This window comes from Epinephelus fuscoguttatus, linkage group LG7 (assembly GCF_011397635.1).
Source record: "Epinephelus fuscoguttatus linkage group LG7, E.fuscoguttatus.final_Chr_v1".
NCBI classification, from domain to species: Eukaryota; Metazoa; Chordata; class Actinopteri; order Perciformes; family Serranidae; genus Epinephelus; species Epinephelus fuscoguttatus.
Window position 1 is genome coordinate 12,418,102 of NC_064758.1, and position 19,048 is coordinate 12,437,149.

General features: G+C 38.7%; 1 protein-coding gene across 3 annotated transcripts in view; it reads right to left on the reverse strand.

The window, feature by feature from the left end:
* Positions 1 to 539: 539 nt before the first annotated feature.
* The window catches only part of LOC125891455 (solute carrier family 41 member 3-like), a 45,211-nt gene continuing 26,702 nt past the window's right edge, over positions 540 to 19,048 (reverse strand). For all 3 annotated transcript variants that reach the window (XM_049580762.1, XM_049580763.1, XM_049580764.1), the window contains 5 exons: positions 16,937 to 17,081; positions 16,460 to 16,539; positions 10,525 to 10,659; positions 9,545 to 9,693; positions 540 to 7,067 (listed from right to left, as the gene is read on the reverse strand). In XM_049580762.1, the coding sequence (XP_049436719.1) occupies positions 6,894 to 7,067; positions 9,545 to 9,693; positions 10,525 to 10,659; positions 16,460 to 16,539; positions 16,937 to 17,081 (683 nt within the window). In that variant the 3' untranslated portion in view covers positions 540 to 6,893. The remainder of the gene's footprint in view (positions 7,068 to 9,544; positions 9,694 to 10,524; positions 10,660 to 16,459; positions 16,540 to 16,936; positions 17,082 to 19,048) is intronic.

A 19,048-nucleotide genomic window follows, 5' to 3' on the forward strand; every position in this document is an offset into this window, starting at 1 on the left:
TAAAATGTCATGATATATCAATAAAGTCATCGCATAGTATTCCTAAAAATATCATAGTATAGCATGTCAAAAAAGTCATAGTATAGTTTGCCAAAAAGTCACAGTATAGTTGTCAAAAATGTATACAGTATAGTATGCTAAAAAAAATCATAGTATATGTAAAAAAAAAAAAAAGTCATAACATGCTAGAAAGTCATAAAAAAGCTATATAGTATAGTATGTGGAAGAAAATGTATATTTACACAAAAAAGTCAGTTAAGAAGGAAGTCTTAATAAACCTCATAAAAAGTCATAGTATCCTGAAAAAAGTCATAGCATGACGGAAAAATTCATAGTATGTCAAAATGCCATAGTACAGTATGAAAAAAAAATCACAGTATAGTGTGTCAAAAACAAACAAAACTCAAGGTGAAGTATTTGAAAGAAAACCTCATAGGACACCTGGCTGCTGTTATTACTGGTAACTCCACCTGATGGCAATAGAGTAAGAAAAAATGTTTCTTTTGGTTGATTTAGGTGATAGTGCCAAAGTAAACGTATTTCATTACACTGTTAGTTTTTATTAAAATATAACTGTTCAAAGCCACAAAATCACATAAACACTCACCAAACATTTGTCACATTTCTGATTCCACACTTCATCTTTGCGCACACATAAGACGTAACACATTGAAGGTGTGCAAGCTCAGGTGACAGTGAACACAGCAGGATTAGAAAACAAAGGCATTTTAAAATCCCCTAAAGTCCTAACGTGGCAGTGTCAACATTGAAGTACAGTACAAAGTTTTGCCAACAGACAACAAAAGAGAAAAGACTGTTGCAACACTGAAATAAAGCTACTACTTTTTTGACAATGACATGGTTGTTAGATGAGATTTTACACAAGACACAGCTGACATGAATTTTGTTTTCAAGGCAATTTTAGACTACTATTACAAGAAAGGTGCAAGTTTACAATCATGTAATTTGCCATCACTCTTTGACGTAATTATTAATAGGGCTGGATGTTAAACCAATTTTTTATGTAAATAGTTCAGCATTTTGAGAAATCACTGCACTTCAAAGAAGCTTGATACCGACCTTCAAATTTAAGTTTCGGCAAAAAAGTGAATTAACATATCTCCCAAAACACTGAACTATTCCTTCAAATGATTATTATTAACAACTAAATTAAAGTGACTGTCAAAAATTAAACTTTTCGACCTCCATATATTTACTTGAAATACTGTAATTAATTGCTAAAGACATCAGAAATGAGACAACACAATAAATAATTATAACAGTGACAACTTAAAATGATAAAGACTTTATGATACATCATCCAGCCCTACTGATTAAGACACACTTATGTGCTGGTACGACACAACCTTAGCTGTGGTCTAATTCTCACAGTATCACAGTTAATACACAGATCTCAGTAAGCTTGAGTGAAAGAAAATAGTACACTATCTATATTTCATCACCTCCTAGTGTAGAAAGTACTGTGTAACAGTGTCACAATAAAAGCTTTTAGCAAAGCACTATTACCACTGAAATACCTCACATCAAAGATCAGTTACTGACAAGACAGGCTGTTTTTCAGAAATGCCTCAGATTTCAGTGTTTACGAGGTTTGTCTCTAAAATAGGTATTACTAGTAACAGCAAACAGCAAAATTGTTACATGTGACTTCATAAGTGCGTTAATGAATTTCTGTATTTTGAGATTGAGCTCATTCACATTAAAAAACGATAGCCAGGACAGAGAGATAGCCGGTGTACTCCAGACTGTAATCTCCAAATACTGTGTTTTTCTGCAGTTAAAGTTTTTTTTTTCCATATTAACTGTAATCTTTGTGTTTGTGTAAACTAAAATATTGCATACAAGGGAAGAGAAAATCCTTAAACATGACTTTAGTTGAAGTTTTAACTGTGTGTTCAGACAGAATGCAAGTAAAATTTTAATCTGAGTGCATCTCAGGGCTTTATGAATTTGCTTCGATAACGTACAGAGGAGAAGAAGATGGAGTGAGGCTGGATGGAAAATAAACAACTGGGGTAAAAGGTGAGTTCCAAATTCACCTGTCAAATTCGTGTGAATGACGCAGGGTGAAAATTGGCTTTGCTTTCTGTCTCAGCACACTAATGTGCATGCATGTGCATACACTGCTGTAATGATGAGGTTTTATGGTTCTGTCAACATCATAATGAACAGTAAGGCTTTGTGAACCTTCCATTAAAGGGACTGTTGGTATCAAGTAGTGAGAGCATACCAAAGATCCTCTGCAGCTACACAGTAAACACATAAACTTAAGATGACTGGTGAAAGCAAATACTTACAGCTGTATTTTTTATTTTTTTTTATATTGAGTGGCAGCACAAATTCACAATAAACAAAATATTGCAATTACTTTTTGAATACTGAAACTGCTTTACAATTAGAGGTGCAGACACGTTTTCAGGGCTTCACAGTGCTTTGGAACACCATCATTTTGGGCCTTTGAACAATTTCTAGTATGATAAATCCCTGTAAGGCAAAATGCAGTAACTACATATTTGGTCAAAACTGAGTTAGAATCAGTGTGGGACTCTCTGGCAACTCTTTTACTATATAAAATATATTATGCCATAGAAATGTGTAATTTCAGTGAAAACAGCTTTTTAAATGTGCAGTAATGGTGTAACAGATAAAACGGAAGCCAAACAAGCACTTTGGCTCTCTAGTTACTGCATTCTGGCTTAGTATTGCGTCCCTGGCTGCTGCACTCCACTCTAGCTTGGTAAACTCAATGCACTGGGACTCATCATCACATTTACTATATTGTATGAGCAATGGACTGCAAATAATAATCAAACTTAAAGTTAATTTTCTCTAACAAAATAGGTAAAATGGATAAGACAGTGCAGAGATAACACATTTTATTATTAGATACTGCAGTTCCATGCAGATTATCTTATGCAGTATCTGCATTTTTTAGGTAAGGATTTTGGGGGTAAAAAAACCCGCAAGTATTACGACCTCTCTATATATTGTACAGTTTGCCATCCTGCCTGAGAACTTTAAACCTTTTTTCCTTAAAGGGGACCTATTATGCTCATTTTTAGATTCATACTTGTATTTTGGGTTTCTACTAGAATATGTTTACATGCTTTGATGTTCAGAAGACAATTTATTTTCCTTATTCTGTCTGTGCTGGAAGACCTGAATCCCCTCTCTGTCTGAGACGCTGCACTTTAGCGTCTGTCTCTTTAAGCCCAAAAAGCCAAGTCTACTCTGATTGGTCAGCATTTCCGGGTCTTCCTTATTTAAGTGTCTCTGCACCATCATTGCAGAAAGGGGAATGACTGTAATGGAGAACAACAGCCCTTTCTTCTATTTAAAAAACAAACAAACAAAAAAAAACAATAAAAGCTTCCAAAAACCAAAATCTTCATGACAAGACATGTTCCAGCAAATATACAATCCAAACTCTGGGAGAAATAATGAACAACACTGGCAACCTGACATTAGCATCTAGCCACATGTAGCAGTGTACTTGCAGTTGGATGATGACTGTAATGGAGTATAGCGGCACTGCCTGCTGTAAAGAATAACCAATAATGGCTTTTTGACCAAAATCTTGACACCTGGATATGTTCCAGCAGGAATACGATCCAAAATTGGGGAGAAATCAACAATATTGACAATCAAGATTTCATGTTTCCCTGATGTTAGCATGTTGCTACATGTAGCAGTGTAGGCTACGTGATGTAAACACTTAAAGTAGCATGCCTAGCACAGATGACCATATAAAGAAATCTGTGAGATGAGATGATGTCAGTTTGTCTCCAAAGGGGACAAAATGTTGGAAACTGTTCAGAAAGGTATGAAGCCTGAGGTTTTGCTATCAAGGATTACTGTTACATAGGCTTACCTCATTAATTAAAACTTTGGCCATGTTTAATTTGAACATTCAACATTGTAATGTTATATATATGACAGAAAGTAAGGAAAAGCATAATAGGTCCCCTTAAACTTCACTGCCTCCATAGTTACAGTGCTCTGCCATTGTAGGGTAGTACAGTTTGCAAGTACCATGTTTATTACACTGTATATACCTACTGTATGTGCAACAAAAAGCAGTACATCAACCACATTAGACATACTGGAGACAGCTTTAACGATGCATCATGGGGATTTAAGTCAGAATTGTGGCATTTCCGCGGGGCACAAATACGTCCTTATTCACATGTTTGGTATTTTGGTGATTTTCCCATGAGACTTCAAAGTGGAAGAAGTGCAGAGGTAGAAAGAGCTGTCAATGGTAACAGGAATTGGAGTTGTGGCTTTACTGAATGATTTGCACATGAGCAGATCCTGTTCCAGACCTCAAAAGACAAGGTTGATATTTTGGCAAAATGCGCTTTTTGCTCTACTGATGGCAGTTGGATGAGAGGATTGATGCCAATTTACCGATTTTTACGGTAAGTGTGAAGCTACAGCCAGCAGCTGGCTAATTTAGCCAAGCATTATGACTGGAAACGATGTAACTTTTAGCCTAGCATTGTCAGAATTTAGGAAAAATACATCGACAAGCGCCTGTAAAGCTTTCTAATTAATACATCATATCTAGTTCTTTAAATTCATACAAAAAAACAAAATTCCAAACCAAGAAACTGTTGGGCACATGACCCCGTAAAATGGCAAATTGCTGTTTTAATACTTCTGTTTTTGTATGGATTAAACAAACAGGTAATAATACATTCATTTGCAAGCTTTATAGATGTTAAAAGGCTGCTTTTGTTACCTTTGGACAGAGCCAGCCTAGCTTTTTTCCCACTGTCACTTTTTGCGCTAAGCTACGTTAGCCAGCTACTAGCGATAGCTTCATATTTCATGTACACACGAGATAGATAATGATCCTCTCATCTAACTCTCAGCAAGAGAGCAAATACGAGTATGTCACAAAATGTCAAACAATTAATTTAAGCTGTTAGTGGATTTTATTCTCCTAGCCAGTTTGTATTCCTCTGCACAGTTTCTCCTACAGTTCACATCCATGTCTGTGAAAACATGGATGCTTCACTCACATCCTCCCCCCACCAGCTCACAAGATCTGTACAATTAGCACAGTTTCAAGGTGGGCTCTGGACTGTGCTGACTGCTGAGATATGTTGTTGAGTAATGGCCAGAAAATTGTTTTATGCAGAACATTATGATGTCCCAGTGAAGTTGACCTTTGACCCCTTGGATATAAAATGTCATCACTTTACCTTGACCCTTTGACCTTTAACCGCCAAATTGTAATCTGTTTCTACATCTTGATCTCCTTCTGGAGGTTTGTGCCAAATTTAAAGACATTCTGGTATTTTTGAAATATTGCATTCATGAGAATGAGATGGATTTAAGGTCACAGTGACCTTTACTTTTGACCTCTAAAATCTAATCAGTTCATTTTTAATCCAACTGAATGTTTGTGCCAACTGTGAGGGAATTCCTTTGAGGTGTTTTCACAATTTTGTGTTCGCAAGAATGAGACAGACAAGGTCAAAGTGACCTTGACCAAAAACTAATCAGTTCATGCACAAGAATGGGACGGAGGGATGGATGTACGGACGACATACCAACAACCCTAAAAAGTAGTGCCTCAGGCCACGGCTTTCACCAGCAGAGAGGCATAAAAATGACATGCTGCCGGTAGATACCTTTACAGAAGGGATTAGAGATGCAAAGATAATTTAAAGCTGTCAAGAAGTTGCTGGTGGATACCCTCCCTTCTACAAACAAAAAGTCTTTGCGTCAGTTCGCTTTCGCTGAAACATTGGTTCATGGTTCTCCAACTAACCGAGCTACCGAACATGTCTCTTTCATAAGTCTTTCAGGTGCAGTATACCATCTCATGACAGTTACCACTTATGGGAAATGTTCAAGCTGGTAAATCCGCTTTGCACAGTCCTCTGCAACATGACACACTCAGAACAGAGGTGAATTCATTGCTCATGACTGACACAAACTCCCACCACAGCTGCTGATAGTGTCTTCCTCCTAATCATATTGTTTCCAGCCATGCCATTTGCCTTCGGTCATCAAAGTACCGATTATCCCATTCTGTCTGTTTGCCTCTTACTGTACCTCAGAAAACGTTAAGAAAAGACAGTACATAAAGTACATTATAAGAATAATAGTGGAGATTCAATTCTTTTCATGTAATGATGAAACATTCCGCTGTGTGTTACAGGTACATGACCTGATTAGCATGACAACTAAATCTGTCCCATTCATTCTAAATCAATGCCATGTAACATATGTTGGACATGCAGCCATGAAAATTCCAGTTAGTGTACTACATACATCGACCTCCACAATCTCTTGCATTGATGCATAGCACAGCCCACTCAAACATGGGTTGCTGTAAGTCTGTTTGATCTTTCCACATTCAAATGGACCATTTGTTCAGTCTTGCTGCTATGATGTGAAGTTGCTACATTTTCCCCTGATGAAGCCAAAAAGGTGAGCTGAGAGATGAGGTGAGCACCAAACTCATATTTAGTTAATGCAATAAAACTAAAAGACAGATAAAGAGGAATGATTTCAAAATAAAGGTCAATATAGTGATGGACAGAGAAATAAAACTTCAACACATATTAACGTCTTTTGTCCTCAAATGAAAGAATCTGATTGGCCGGACATGTTTACGATGCAAAGCCTTCTCCCAGAAGATGGTGTAAATGGGTGGGGTGTTGCCTGTGCCTTCTCTCCATCACTGTAAAGGTTTGAATTTCTGACAAAGACAAGTTCCTCTGTATGAACTGGCCCAGTGATAACCATCGGAAAATGCTTTACTGTCCAATCAAAAGTATCTCTGTGTAAATGTAACAAACTTGGTGCAACAAGACAGTGGCTGGCTTTGAGTTCGGGGGTGAGAGGGGAGACATTCAGAGACCCAGGCTATGAACCAGTGAGACGCAACGGAAGCAGAGGGCCAGAAAGCCAGTGCCCAGCAGGTCTCCCATGGCGGTCAGGTAGGGGATGGAGAAGTTGTCAGGGTCCAGACTCCGTCTCCACATCAAACGGATAATGAGATCAGCAAAGTAAAGGAGGATGGCCACCTAGAGGGAGAAGGGAGAAGAAAACTGAGCTGAAAAGGCTGCAGTCAAAGGAAACCTGAAATTACTGCCTCGTGGTTGTATACCACTACTAGCCACTTAGGTTGCAGTTTGCATCCATGTCTGTCCAGACTCATATCTGGTAAAACTTAATTTAATGGCCCAGGCTTTTATTTGCTTCAATCACTGAACTCAATCAGCCTGTATTTGGGACAGGTGCCCATGAGACAGGGTTTTAATTCCTATCCCACAAAACTGGCTCAGCTCAGAGAGACACAGCATCTAAGTTAACATGCACCGAGAGAGAAAGAGAGCGCCTGGACTTGACGCCAGTATACACACCTTCGAATAATTTTAATGGAAAACCCATGTTTTCACTGAAGCATCCTTACCAACTACAGGAACATAAATGATGAAGGCATGGACACAAATTTGGAGCTTATGACGATTTTAGAGGTAGGGAGTCATCTCTTTTTTCCCTGTCTCTCTTGTTTACCATGCAAGTCATGGTCTTCTAAAAATGAAATGAACTACTGAATTATGGAGAATCCAGCCAAGCTAACGATGTGTAGCATGTCCATTTGACATAAGTTTAAACATTTATATTTGTTTGTGAGATTTGAGCAGCTTAACAGCTTAAGTAGCTCACGCAGGTCACCAATGACTGGCGGACCATAACACATTTTATACATCCCAATAACTGCTATAAAAATGAACTGCTTTGCATCGTCAATGGCAACCAGACCCGGCTTCTAATTGAGTCTACCGTTTATTTGTCAAAACATGTAGCCACCCCTGGCTAGTAAAAGGGACTTGGCTTTTAATTGGCATTTTACTGTATTGCATAGTAAAGAAGGAGTTTAATAATAGGTTATTACCATTTCTTTATTTTGGCAAAACATGGATGCTTCACACACATCAACCTGGCAGCACAGAAGACCTACATAATAACTTCAAGATGGACACTCAGGATTCAATTCAGTATCCAACGTAATGTCTCCCCTTTGTTATGATATGAAGTTGAGTAATGGCCAGAAAAGTCTTTTGGCAGAATATTATGATGTCACAGTGAAGCTGAACTTTGACCTTTTGGATATAAAATGTCATCACTTTGCGGTTTTATCCTATCAGACATCTGTGTGAAATTTTATGATATTTAGAGTATGAAATATTGCGGAATAGCCCAAAACATGTTTTGAGAGATCACAGTGAGCGTGACCTTTGACCGCAAAGTTTTAATTCGTTACTTCTTCTTCTTTGGACGTTTGTGTCAAATTTAAAGAAATTCCCTCATGGCGTTCTTGAGATGGTGTGTTCACGAGACTGAGATGGATGCAAGGTCACAGTGACCTTGACCTATGACCGCCAAGATCTAATCTAATTTATCCTGAAGCTGAAGTGAACGTTTTTGCTATATATTTACTCTTGAAATATTGCATTCACAAGAATGAGACAAACCTTGACCTTTGACCCATGACCACTAAGATCTAATCAGTACATCATTGAGTCCAAGTGGACGTTGGTGACAAATTTAAAGAAATTCCCTAAAGTTGTCTCGAGATATCGCTCTCACAAGCATGGGATGAACAGACGTACAATTGGACAAGCCACCTGAGAACATAATGCCTCGCGCTACAGCAGTCGCAGAGGCATAACAACAAGTCAAAAACCATCATGGATGACCACTTTAAATACAGTTAAAACAACATAACTAGAAAATGACAGGTGTTGTTAATCAAGGGTATTTAAGTTAATGTGATAGGGCTGTGGGGGGTACATTCACTGGCCTAGTGCATCTCAGCTGCTCATAATAATAAAAGTATCTTTCTCTCTACACCTACGTGTGTCTTGTGTGTTATTTTATCAGCCAGGCGAGTGATCTCAATAGCAGCTACCTATAAATCTTCCAAACAGATTTTCCGGACTAGAGCAGATATGAAATCTGAGATTTATTTAAGCCTGCAAGAGATTATGGAGATTGCCAGATATTCATTGACTTGGTACCAAAGGACACAACATCTAACACCGTGCAATAATACTAACAATACGGACAGACGCTGCACGTTTAATGAGTCTCAGGTTTTTGTCAAACACTCCACAGCTGACCTGACGTTATGTTGAGGAGGTCAGAAAGGTGACCGTGGCAGGAGTGCGGTGTACTTTTGGTTCTGTCCTGGAACAAATCTTTGTATCACAGAGCTGCTGAAGCACCAACACCTGGCACGATCATTTCACAGTTAGCTAACAGGTGGCAGCAGCCCTTTCTATCAGACTGTACAAAGTTTTACCTGCTGATGACTGGTTTCCACAGTTTGTATCATAGTGTCATGTGAAACTTCAGGGCCATATGAGGGCCAGAGAGTTCATGAGAAACGATTCAGTGATAACTACCACTGACAGGAATATAAAAATGATTTGTGTTCTTTTAGTTCTTATAGATAATAGCAAACAAAATGTGTGCATAAAGTGTGTCAGGTTACCTGTAGCAGAGCAGCACACAGGTAGCAGATGGTGAAGGCTACAGAGATAGGTGCCTCGTCTCCCTGCAGCAGAGAGATGGCGTAGAGGAAGACCAGGTGACCGGGGATGACCAGCAGCAGAAGCACCCGTGCTGACTTGGAGTTCACCCCTGGGAGACACAGAGAATGAGTTCTTTGCAGGCAGGGTGCCTTATTTTAGTAGTTAACCACTGTTATGCATGAATATCCCTCATTGTGTACTCAGGCCTGTCTGCTGTGTTTTACTGTTTAAAAAATGTTTAATTTACAAGAGTTCTACTCAGTTATGAGCCAGCTCCCATTTAACAGGCCCCTCTGCATATTCTCCTCCAGGAGTGACTGTTGTTTTTTACAAACTGAAGAAAAGTAAGATCATTTTTGTTTAGTTGTTTCTTGATATATGAAGATAAACTGTAAAACTATATCACTTATTTTGTTGCAATTCTATTTTCTTAGATAAATAATATAATTTTTTTTACTTATTTGTCATATTATTGCAAAGTTACCCTGGCATATTGTGGTATTATTTTAAGGCCCCAGTAGAGGTCTGGGCTAAGCCCCGAATGTCATCAAATCCTAGAAACACCCTTGCATACACCTGACCAGTGTGGGGCTGCATAGACTGGATTTGCCATTTGGTAAAGGTGAGTGAAGGCAGTAAATGTCAGAAGGTTGAAAATGTGCAATTCATAAATTATACGTACAAGCAGTTATCTAACTGTTAGTTTGGGGACTGAGCAATAAGATAATACTTTGGATTGAACACTGCAACGATAATGGTATGCTGTCTTGTTAACCTATTAGGGTGGGCAGGTTTTTGTGCATGACACAAAATAAAACAAAAATAAAGAAAATCAATCAGTCATATACTGATAAATATCAGTAATAGTTGTGTATTAACTAAAGTTTAATTACCACTTTATAATTGATTAATGATGGTTGATAGGACGTGTTAGCGTTACCTGCGGAGAAGAAGGTGATGCAGGGATTGGGCCAGTGCTGCCTCATCTTGTAAGGCAGCACCCCTGGGATGCTCCAGAAGTGCAGGTAGGTAGAGATCCTACTGGCCTGGATGGCCACCAAGTTACCACCCACTCCTACAGCAAGGAAGGAAAGCCAGAGGGCAGACTGAGTGAGTAAGTGAGTCAATCATGAGTGAATATAAATGAGGGCTCAACCACCATCTATCTTGTTGCGACTTCATTTCACATCAGACAAAGACGTATTGTTTCCCCGCACAGATTAATTTAAAAAGCCCATATTGATTTTGTATCCTCCCAATCAAGTGAAACAGAAGGATCTTTCCCACAAGGGACAGTAAACACATTCAGAGTCAGTAATCTCTTTCATCATCGCCTGCACACAAATTAAGCCAAGTAATGACACAAGCTTGGCTCAGCCGTGATCTGGCCAGAGTTTATGAAGAGCATCTGAAGAAGCCACATTAGCCTAAGCACAGCTATAATCTGGCTGGTGGAGTCACAGGGTTTAAAAAAAATGAAAGAGGTGAACACAAACAAAAGCTCCACCCCATATCTCAGAAAGATACAAGAACAGCAACACATTCATATGGAAAGAAAATCAACGGCACGCAGCCATGTGGTTCCGACAGTGAAATGTGACTCCGGTTATGCAAAAAACATTTTGTACCTTTTCTGAAACTCTGATAGAGAACTTGACGGACTTCGTGTCATGATGTCTGATCTGTTTGACAAGTAATTTACAGATTTTTAAACTGGTCCCAGATGTGAGGAGCTTCAAAGCATCAAAAAAAGCTGACGAGAGATCTGAGATAAGATTTAATCCTTTCATTCCGGTGTAAGTTGAGCCCCTTCGTTCACTTGCATGAAAGCAGTGTTTCCGCTTTCAGAGTCCATTTTAATTCTGGTGTTGATGAAAGTATCTGTGCCTAATTCACTTACATCGAACACCTTTCCAAGCATTTACTCCGAAAAATGGCACAGATGTTCTTTAGTGAGTTGGAAAAGACTTGGGGGGAACGTTCAGTAAAACATAATACTGGTTTATGTGCAAGCCAGAGAGGGAGAATGGGAAATTCAAACCAGATTGGCAATTTTAGAATTTAGCAGCGAGTGCTGCAAAGAGAGACAGCGAGGTTGAGAAACAGTGGGAAGATGGGCAGAGACAAAATGAGAAACAGTGACAGTGAGAGTCGATGGTTATTGAAGGCCCTGTCAGCTGTGCCAGGACACTGGGTGTGGACCATTAGTGGTTTCTATCGACTTCTCCCCTATACTCAGTGGATCCCTGCACGCATCACCTCACAGCCAAACCACTTATTCTGAGGGCCGCTTCTTCTTTGCCCCCACTTCTCTGTCTCGGTGCATTTTTCATCACTCTAATCCAGCATTATGGGGTGTAAATCAGTTTTCTATGTGTATTAAGTTACTGTAAACCTTCAGATGTGGTTTGATTCTCTGCTGTCCACAGCTGATTGGGTCTTTCTCAGGGAGAAAAGAGCTGGATGCAAATCCAAGACTCAAGTTAAACTGCCAAGGATTACACGTGGGTCAGTTTACAAAATCAATGCACACTGGAAAGTTAGTTTCCTCTCTTCTGTCTCTGTCCCTCTGCTCCTGATTATTTCTTCTGCTCAATCTACAGTAGCCCTGCACCTAGGCCCTGTAGTGAACTGCTAACAAAGTAAGATGATCTCTCTCCACTCAATGTGACTTTTGAGACACATCAGTTGACACAAGGTATTAAGTTGTCCCTGGTTACTGTTGCTACACTTGGTAATTTTTGAAACAATGTGTCATTGATTTCAGACAGAGGTGAAATGGCAAATTGTTGCTGGCAGTGTTGATCAGCTATATCTCCTCGCTCCCCTCTTCCTTTGTTAAATGGCATCTCCCAGGCGCACTACGTCATCAAACCATGTGATGTTTGGTATTGCCAGATTCAGGAAGCTCTTGACTTTTCGAAAATAACATTGTTTTTCTTTTATTACCTCCGTCAAGGAGGTTATGTTTTCGCTGGCGTTGGTCTGTTTGTCTGCAAAATAACTTGAAAAGTTCTGAACGGATTTTGATGAAATTTTCAGGAAAGGTTGATAATGGGACAAGGAACAGATGATAACATTTTGGTGGTGATCGGTTGAAGCAGAGTGGATAAAATCAGAAAATGGAAGGAAATCCGAGCTGCTTGGTGGAGGTCTGCGCTCTCCGAGTGCTCTAGTTTCTTATGGATTTTGCACCAGAGCAGCCTAAACACACAAAGTCCAAAATCGTGATGATGAAGTCATGTCATGCCGTTTTTCGACAGGAAAAGTTACAGGATTATTCGCGATCTTATGCGGAGCTGTTAGCGAGGACTTAGCTGTTTTATTTTTCAAAAGGTAAGAGTGTCACTCCTATCACTATTTTTGGCTGAGCTATACCGCCTAGAAAGTGGGATCATAACTTTCACGTTTCATATGGCTTTATTTGGTGATATTTGTGTTTCTTTGTCATAAACAACATCAGCTATCATAATCACACCTGATTTCAATAAGGTACAATGTTTGAAGCTGGCTGAGTGTTGTTTGATCACTGATAGACTGTTTTGAAGCCGAGTGACTGACTTGTCTTTTGGGGCTCTCCTGGATCTTTTCATGGAAAAAAACTGACTTCAGAGGCCCATTACTCTGTCTCTGTATCACCTAGAGTGTTTCTGACACTTTCATGAGGAACTTCAGGAAGTTTTCTTTCTGGCAAGACTTCATGCATGCATGTAGTCAGAGCGGTTCAGAAGCTACAGTCATTTTAATTTGGGTAAGTCATTTTAGACGTTTTTGCTACAAAATGGGGGTGGAGTACTTAAATATACAAATCAATGGAAGTGACGGACTGTGACAAATGTGACAAATTGATTGTTTGATTAATTGATTGACTGACTGATAGAAATCTAAAGCTTGCCATATCTGCTCAGCCTAGTTACAACTGCTAAGCTATTATTGGACAATTGCTGTTTAAGGGAGGAGTTTAGCAAACAGTCTCAGACCAGTATATTACACTCTTTCTGTTGATGAGCTACAAAGAGTGTATTTATTTGATGATGAAACTCATAAAATTTTGAACAAACTATGTATCTGTGCTGAACCTCCACTACTGAGAGTGTAAAAATAAAACTTCAGAGAGATTCATCAAAGCAGTCTGACGCTCCAAATGATGGCCTGAATGCACTTTTGACCGCAGCTGGTGCGTCTGAAATAGCCGGTGCTTCTAAAGCTGGTGCTCCTGTGGTTTTCAGGCTTCATTTACTGGACATGATGGAAGTTTCACATGTTGGAACCCATTAACTGTAAATCGTGAATACTTAACATTAAAGCCGAATGTATTCCAAAGCATCCCATATGTTTTAGACTGGTTTCCTTGCCTCACAGACTGCCAATGGTTTCAGTTCATTTCACAATGGTAATAAAATACTGAAAATTAGAAGGTTGGGGATTGGTAACCATGCAAGGTCATTAGTTCTGAGCAAGGACTGTTTTTCCACTCACTTGTAGGTAGAGCCTTTGTGGTACGAATGTGTCTGTAATGCAGAGTCTTAAAAAATGTCAAGGGCAGAGAGTTGGTCTGGTTGATTAATAGGTTTTTTTTTTTTTTTAAATTTCATATTTTCTGATTTAAATGATGCAATTGTAAATTTAAGACTTTAATGTTTTCGTAAAGCTGCTTGCTTGAGACAGCACTTAATATTTCAGAGCGTTTGGTTTCTGTTGTTAAATTTAAAAAGGTTTTTGCTTTGTAGAACATGTTTATTATGCCTCAAACCAAGGTAAAGTTACCCAGCCTTAACTCCATAAGCATGTTTCAGTGCTTGAGAGTAACGTTTTTTAATAACATTTATTTTTGTCTTACTGTCTTCTGGGCTTAATTTTCTGAATATGAACACAGCTCTTGATACAATACTTCACAGCTTTTCACTTTCTCCGACATCCTCAAACTCATCTCCCATAAGTGTTTAACTACAACACAAAATGACTTCAAAGAGAAAAAAAATTGAGTGTGAAAAGAAACGTTGTGAATAAAAATAACAAATCAAGCTGCCAGTTGCTGCCTGGAAGAAGGAAATCAATCCAGATATATATATATATTTATATATATATATATATATATCCATATATTTATATATATATATATATATATATATATATATATATATATATATATATATAGGGATTAGTGATGTACTCAATACTGAATCTCAGGAAAATCTCCTTGAGAAGCATTCCTATTCCGTTCTGAGAGTTGTAGTATGCTGCTCACGTTCATACAACAAGTACACACAGAGAGAAGGACCAGTAGGTTCAAATGCAAATGTATAACTTCTAACATGCTGTAAATGTTAGGTCATTCGATGACCATCAGATGATCCAGTCTTTGAGCATTTACATTTTGGAGCTCAGTCATCAGAAGAAAATGTTGACATTGTACATTTCTGCAAACCATGGATACGTCACATTTGTACATTTCATACGTATTATATCAATAGAGCTGCCCCTCAATAAGAATTTTCCTTGTAGACAAATACTCATCATTTACCACCATGCATATTTAATCTAACTCAGCTTGATTCCTTTAGCAAATGCAATAGATCAGGATGCTACAGCGTCTGACACAGGCCTATATTTTATCTACAAGTGCACGTCACACACTGAGCGAGCCGCCTGTTAATGACGCTGTCAGCAAAGCAGTAATGATTGTGCTACGTGGCTAATGGGCATGTAGCTACTGACATGTTTCAGATGATACGTCATGTTTGTAGTTGACCAATGAAGATGAGTTTACATATCACCTTGGGTTCATCCTTCACCTTCTCACAATGATCCCACACTTTGGATTTCCTGCCCGACATGTTATTAACTAGCCTGTGGAATAACTGCAGGTACCAGCCCTGGAAATTAATGTGACTCCTGTCCGACTGCTCAGTGTGGCCACTTCCTGTGTCTGTCCTTTCAAAGTAAATTCCCACATGGTCCAGTCATATAGGTTTGATTCAGCTCCCAACAGAGTTTTACGTTTGTTTGTTTGTTTTTTCTGCGACTAAGCGACCCATTGAACCTTGCCAACTAATGAACTTTCTGGTCGACTAACGTTTGGTTCACTATTAGGGGACAGCCCTATATATATATCAACATTTCTATGTAGTATATGAGCTGACTTTGTCATCAGGAGGTGAGGAGGATAGAGTATGGTGTGGCACCTAAGTTAAACCCCTGCCAAGCTGTAGACCACTGTTTGATACCAACAAACAACAAAACCAGTTGCGTTTTCAGCGGCTTTTTAGTCACCAAATGTGGGTGTTTTTTAGCAACCCATTATTTTGTTTCCCACTGGATAGTGCCATGAAAAGTGGTTTGTTTTTTTACCAAGACATTGCTGGGTTTCCAGTGGGGATTGTGCCACCAGATACTGTAAGCCAAAACATTTTTATTTTCCTAACTATGACCAAGTGGTTTTTGTGCCTACTCCTAACCACATGTTAACTGCTTAAAAGTTTCGATGTATCAGCTACATAATAATGTACAAATGTAACATATCTGTGGTTAGCAGAAACATACAATGCCAACATTTATTGTGGCGACTGGATTGCATTTTGTTTGCTCTGCTTTCAGCTTCAAAGTGCTGATGTTTCCCATCATGTCTACCACACAGATAACGCCACACTTTGTTTGGATTACTCACTGCTGAATCTTTAGCATTCTGCTCGGATTCATACAGGCTGCAAACTAACAAACACTCCTGTATAAACATCTATTCAATTATGTTTTAATCCTAATAATGCAAATGTCTCTGCACTCTGGACAACGGCATCCGATAAATGACTAAAATGCCAATTTATCTCTCAGTTTGATTATTCCCCTGTGGCATCATTTAGCTTTAAAAGGCTTACCATTAATGACGGGTGTAAAGACAGCCATGCCCTTGAAGTTGGGATCACTCACTGTCTTGTCCAGTATAAGGCCTCCAAAACTGGAAAACACAAACGCAGAGGGAATCAGAACCGCATGCAGTCACTGCCAGGGTTTTCCAGCCTGATGTCAGGAGGGAAAAAAGTCTTTCAAAAGAATGATAATCCTGTTTTCAGCTATTTAATTAGCAGTTCAGAGGCCTGACTTTTTTTTTCTCATTAAGCATCTACTATATATCCTGCTCACATCATTTAAATGATCTAATTACACACTGCAGGATAAAAAATTGATTAGGTTTTTATATGGTTTTTACATCACCATTTAGTTTTATAGTGCTCAAATGTCTTATTTATAATGACCTGCTCTATTTCAAGAGTTCACTTTACACATAAGTTATAATTGATTTAAAGCAATTATGTATAAATCAGTGATTAAATAAATTAATGAAAAGTTTATACCTGCTAATGGACATGGCTACTATGACAGGCTGCCACCCTGAGCGGAGAACCTCTCTGATCTGAGGGCTCTGTCGGGCCACCACCACCCACAGTGGGATCAGAGCCAGGAAGATCAGACACACCAAGGGGGACAGGTACCATATATCTGTGGGACAGGAGCAGACACACTCTTACAACTTACTGATACCAAAAATGCATATTAATAAAAGTCAGCTATACTTTCAGAGAAGTCATGAATTAAACAATAATGAGTACCACTACAACACCTAACTTAACAAAAAGTTACCCTTTGGCCACCTACTATTGCCTGTAGGTGCACCCCTTTGGCCACTAAGTTTAATCAGGTCGTTTTTAAGATTAAGAATGTGTTTCTTAACGAGATTACACATTTAAATAAAGGTACAGTTAATAAAAGAAAAGAAATCTCCGTACTGTGAGTCTTCACAGTGAAAAGCTACAGTTCTGCTAACATCCTGATTCATCTATGTCTTTTAGTTGACGGAGTTGGTGATATGGCTCTAGAATAATATGATATTTCAGGGTATTTTTGCGATAATGATATTCTTGACAATATGATTGATAAATTAATAAATAATGATTATAAAGATACTTCAATATTGACTAGTCCATACCCATTGAGTGCACAGTTGCCCACGTACAGTTTCACATGGTGTGTGTTTGGGATACAGGTCATAGGAAATTGCAGATTAAATAGTCAACTGAACCCATTAAGAGGAGCAATGTATTCAGACAGAGTTTTTGTGAAATTGAGAGTACGCTTGCTTCATTGAAAGTACAGTAGTACCATTGCCAATAGTGGGAAAATGTTTAAGGTGCATACATATATTAACGAACGTGCACAGTGTAACTCCGCTGCTCGGCTACAGCTGATGTCTGTTTGAGGTGGATACATATATCAACGTGCATGCTCAGTAACTTGTGGGGTGAATGCATCGACTTTGTAAAAGAATACACTAACAATAGTGTTATTTTTGGAAAAAGTAGCCTCGTCACCTTCTACCTATGCCAATCCTCAATGCCTATGTGCAGTTTCACATAGATCGACCACATCAGTGAGTAGAAAAACGTGGGACAGACACATCCACAGACAGACAGAGTTTTCGTCATTATATAGTAAGATTTAAGATCTTAGAATTGCAACATAATAAGTGATATAGTTTTACATGGCAACCTGACAGTTAACCTTCAAATATTCAGTAAAAACTACACAAAAATTATCTTTCATGGCTTTAGTTTATAAACAACAAACTCTGAGTTACTGTAAACAACAGTAACTCTGAGTGAGTTCAGATTAGGTATACAACATTATTAGTTCATCAAAATAAAATCTACCACAAATTACATATTTAACAGCTCCCAAATACAATAAATGCATCCTGGGATCTATATATAAAAATCAACAGGTGATTTCCTTTACCAAAATCCTAAATTTTTCCCACCTGGAATCATCACACTGTAAACTGTCAGAGGCTGTTATGCTACAATAACTATTACACATTCACATATATGTAGTGTTTTGTTTAGCTGCGAGCGTCACACAGGTTTACATTACTGAAGGTTTATGACAAAACGACTTGACGACACCGACTCCTGTGTGCATACGCTGAGAGAGGAGACGGAGAGACCCTGTGCTGCTGCCAGAGGAGCCGCTGAATGAGTTCCCTCTGAGCAGTAACTCGCAAAAACAGTCTGAGAAGTCCGGGGCTGTTCATAAAACATTTAGGATGCCACAATTTATTCCACACTACTGGAGCTGCTCCTCTCTTTGTACCCTCTGCCGAATTGCTAATAATTTCACTTTTAGTCATGCTTGTTGTTGCCGTGGGTAACAGTATGATGTCAACAAGTTGAAATATTGTGAATATCACAATAGGAATTTTTCATATCATATCAAAAATCATAGCAGTATTATCAATGAATGACTTGCAGTACTGAGAATACATGATAAATCTCTCTCTCTCTCTCACACACACACACACACACACACACACACACACACCTTGACGAGTTATCTGAAAAATAAACCTGACTTTTGCTGCCATCTTGTGTTCTGGTTATCACATTGTGTATTGGTCCAAATGTTCCCTCTCA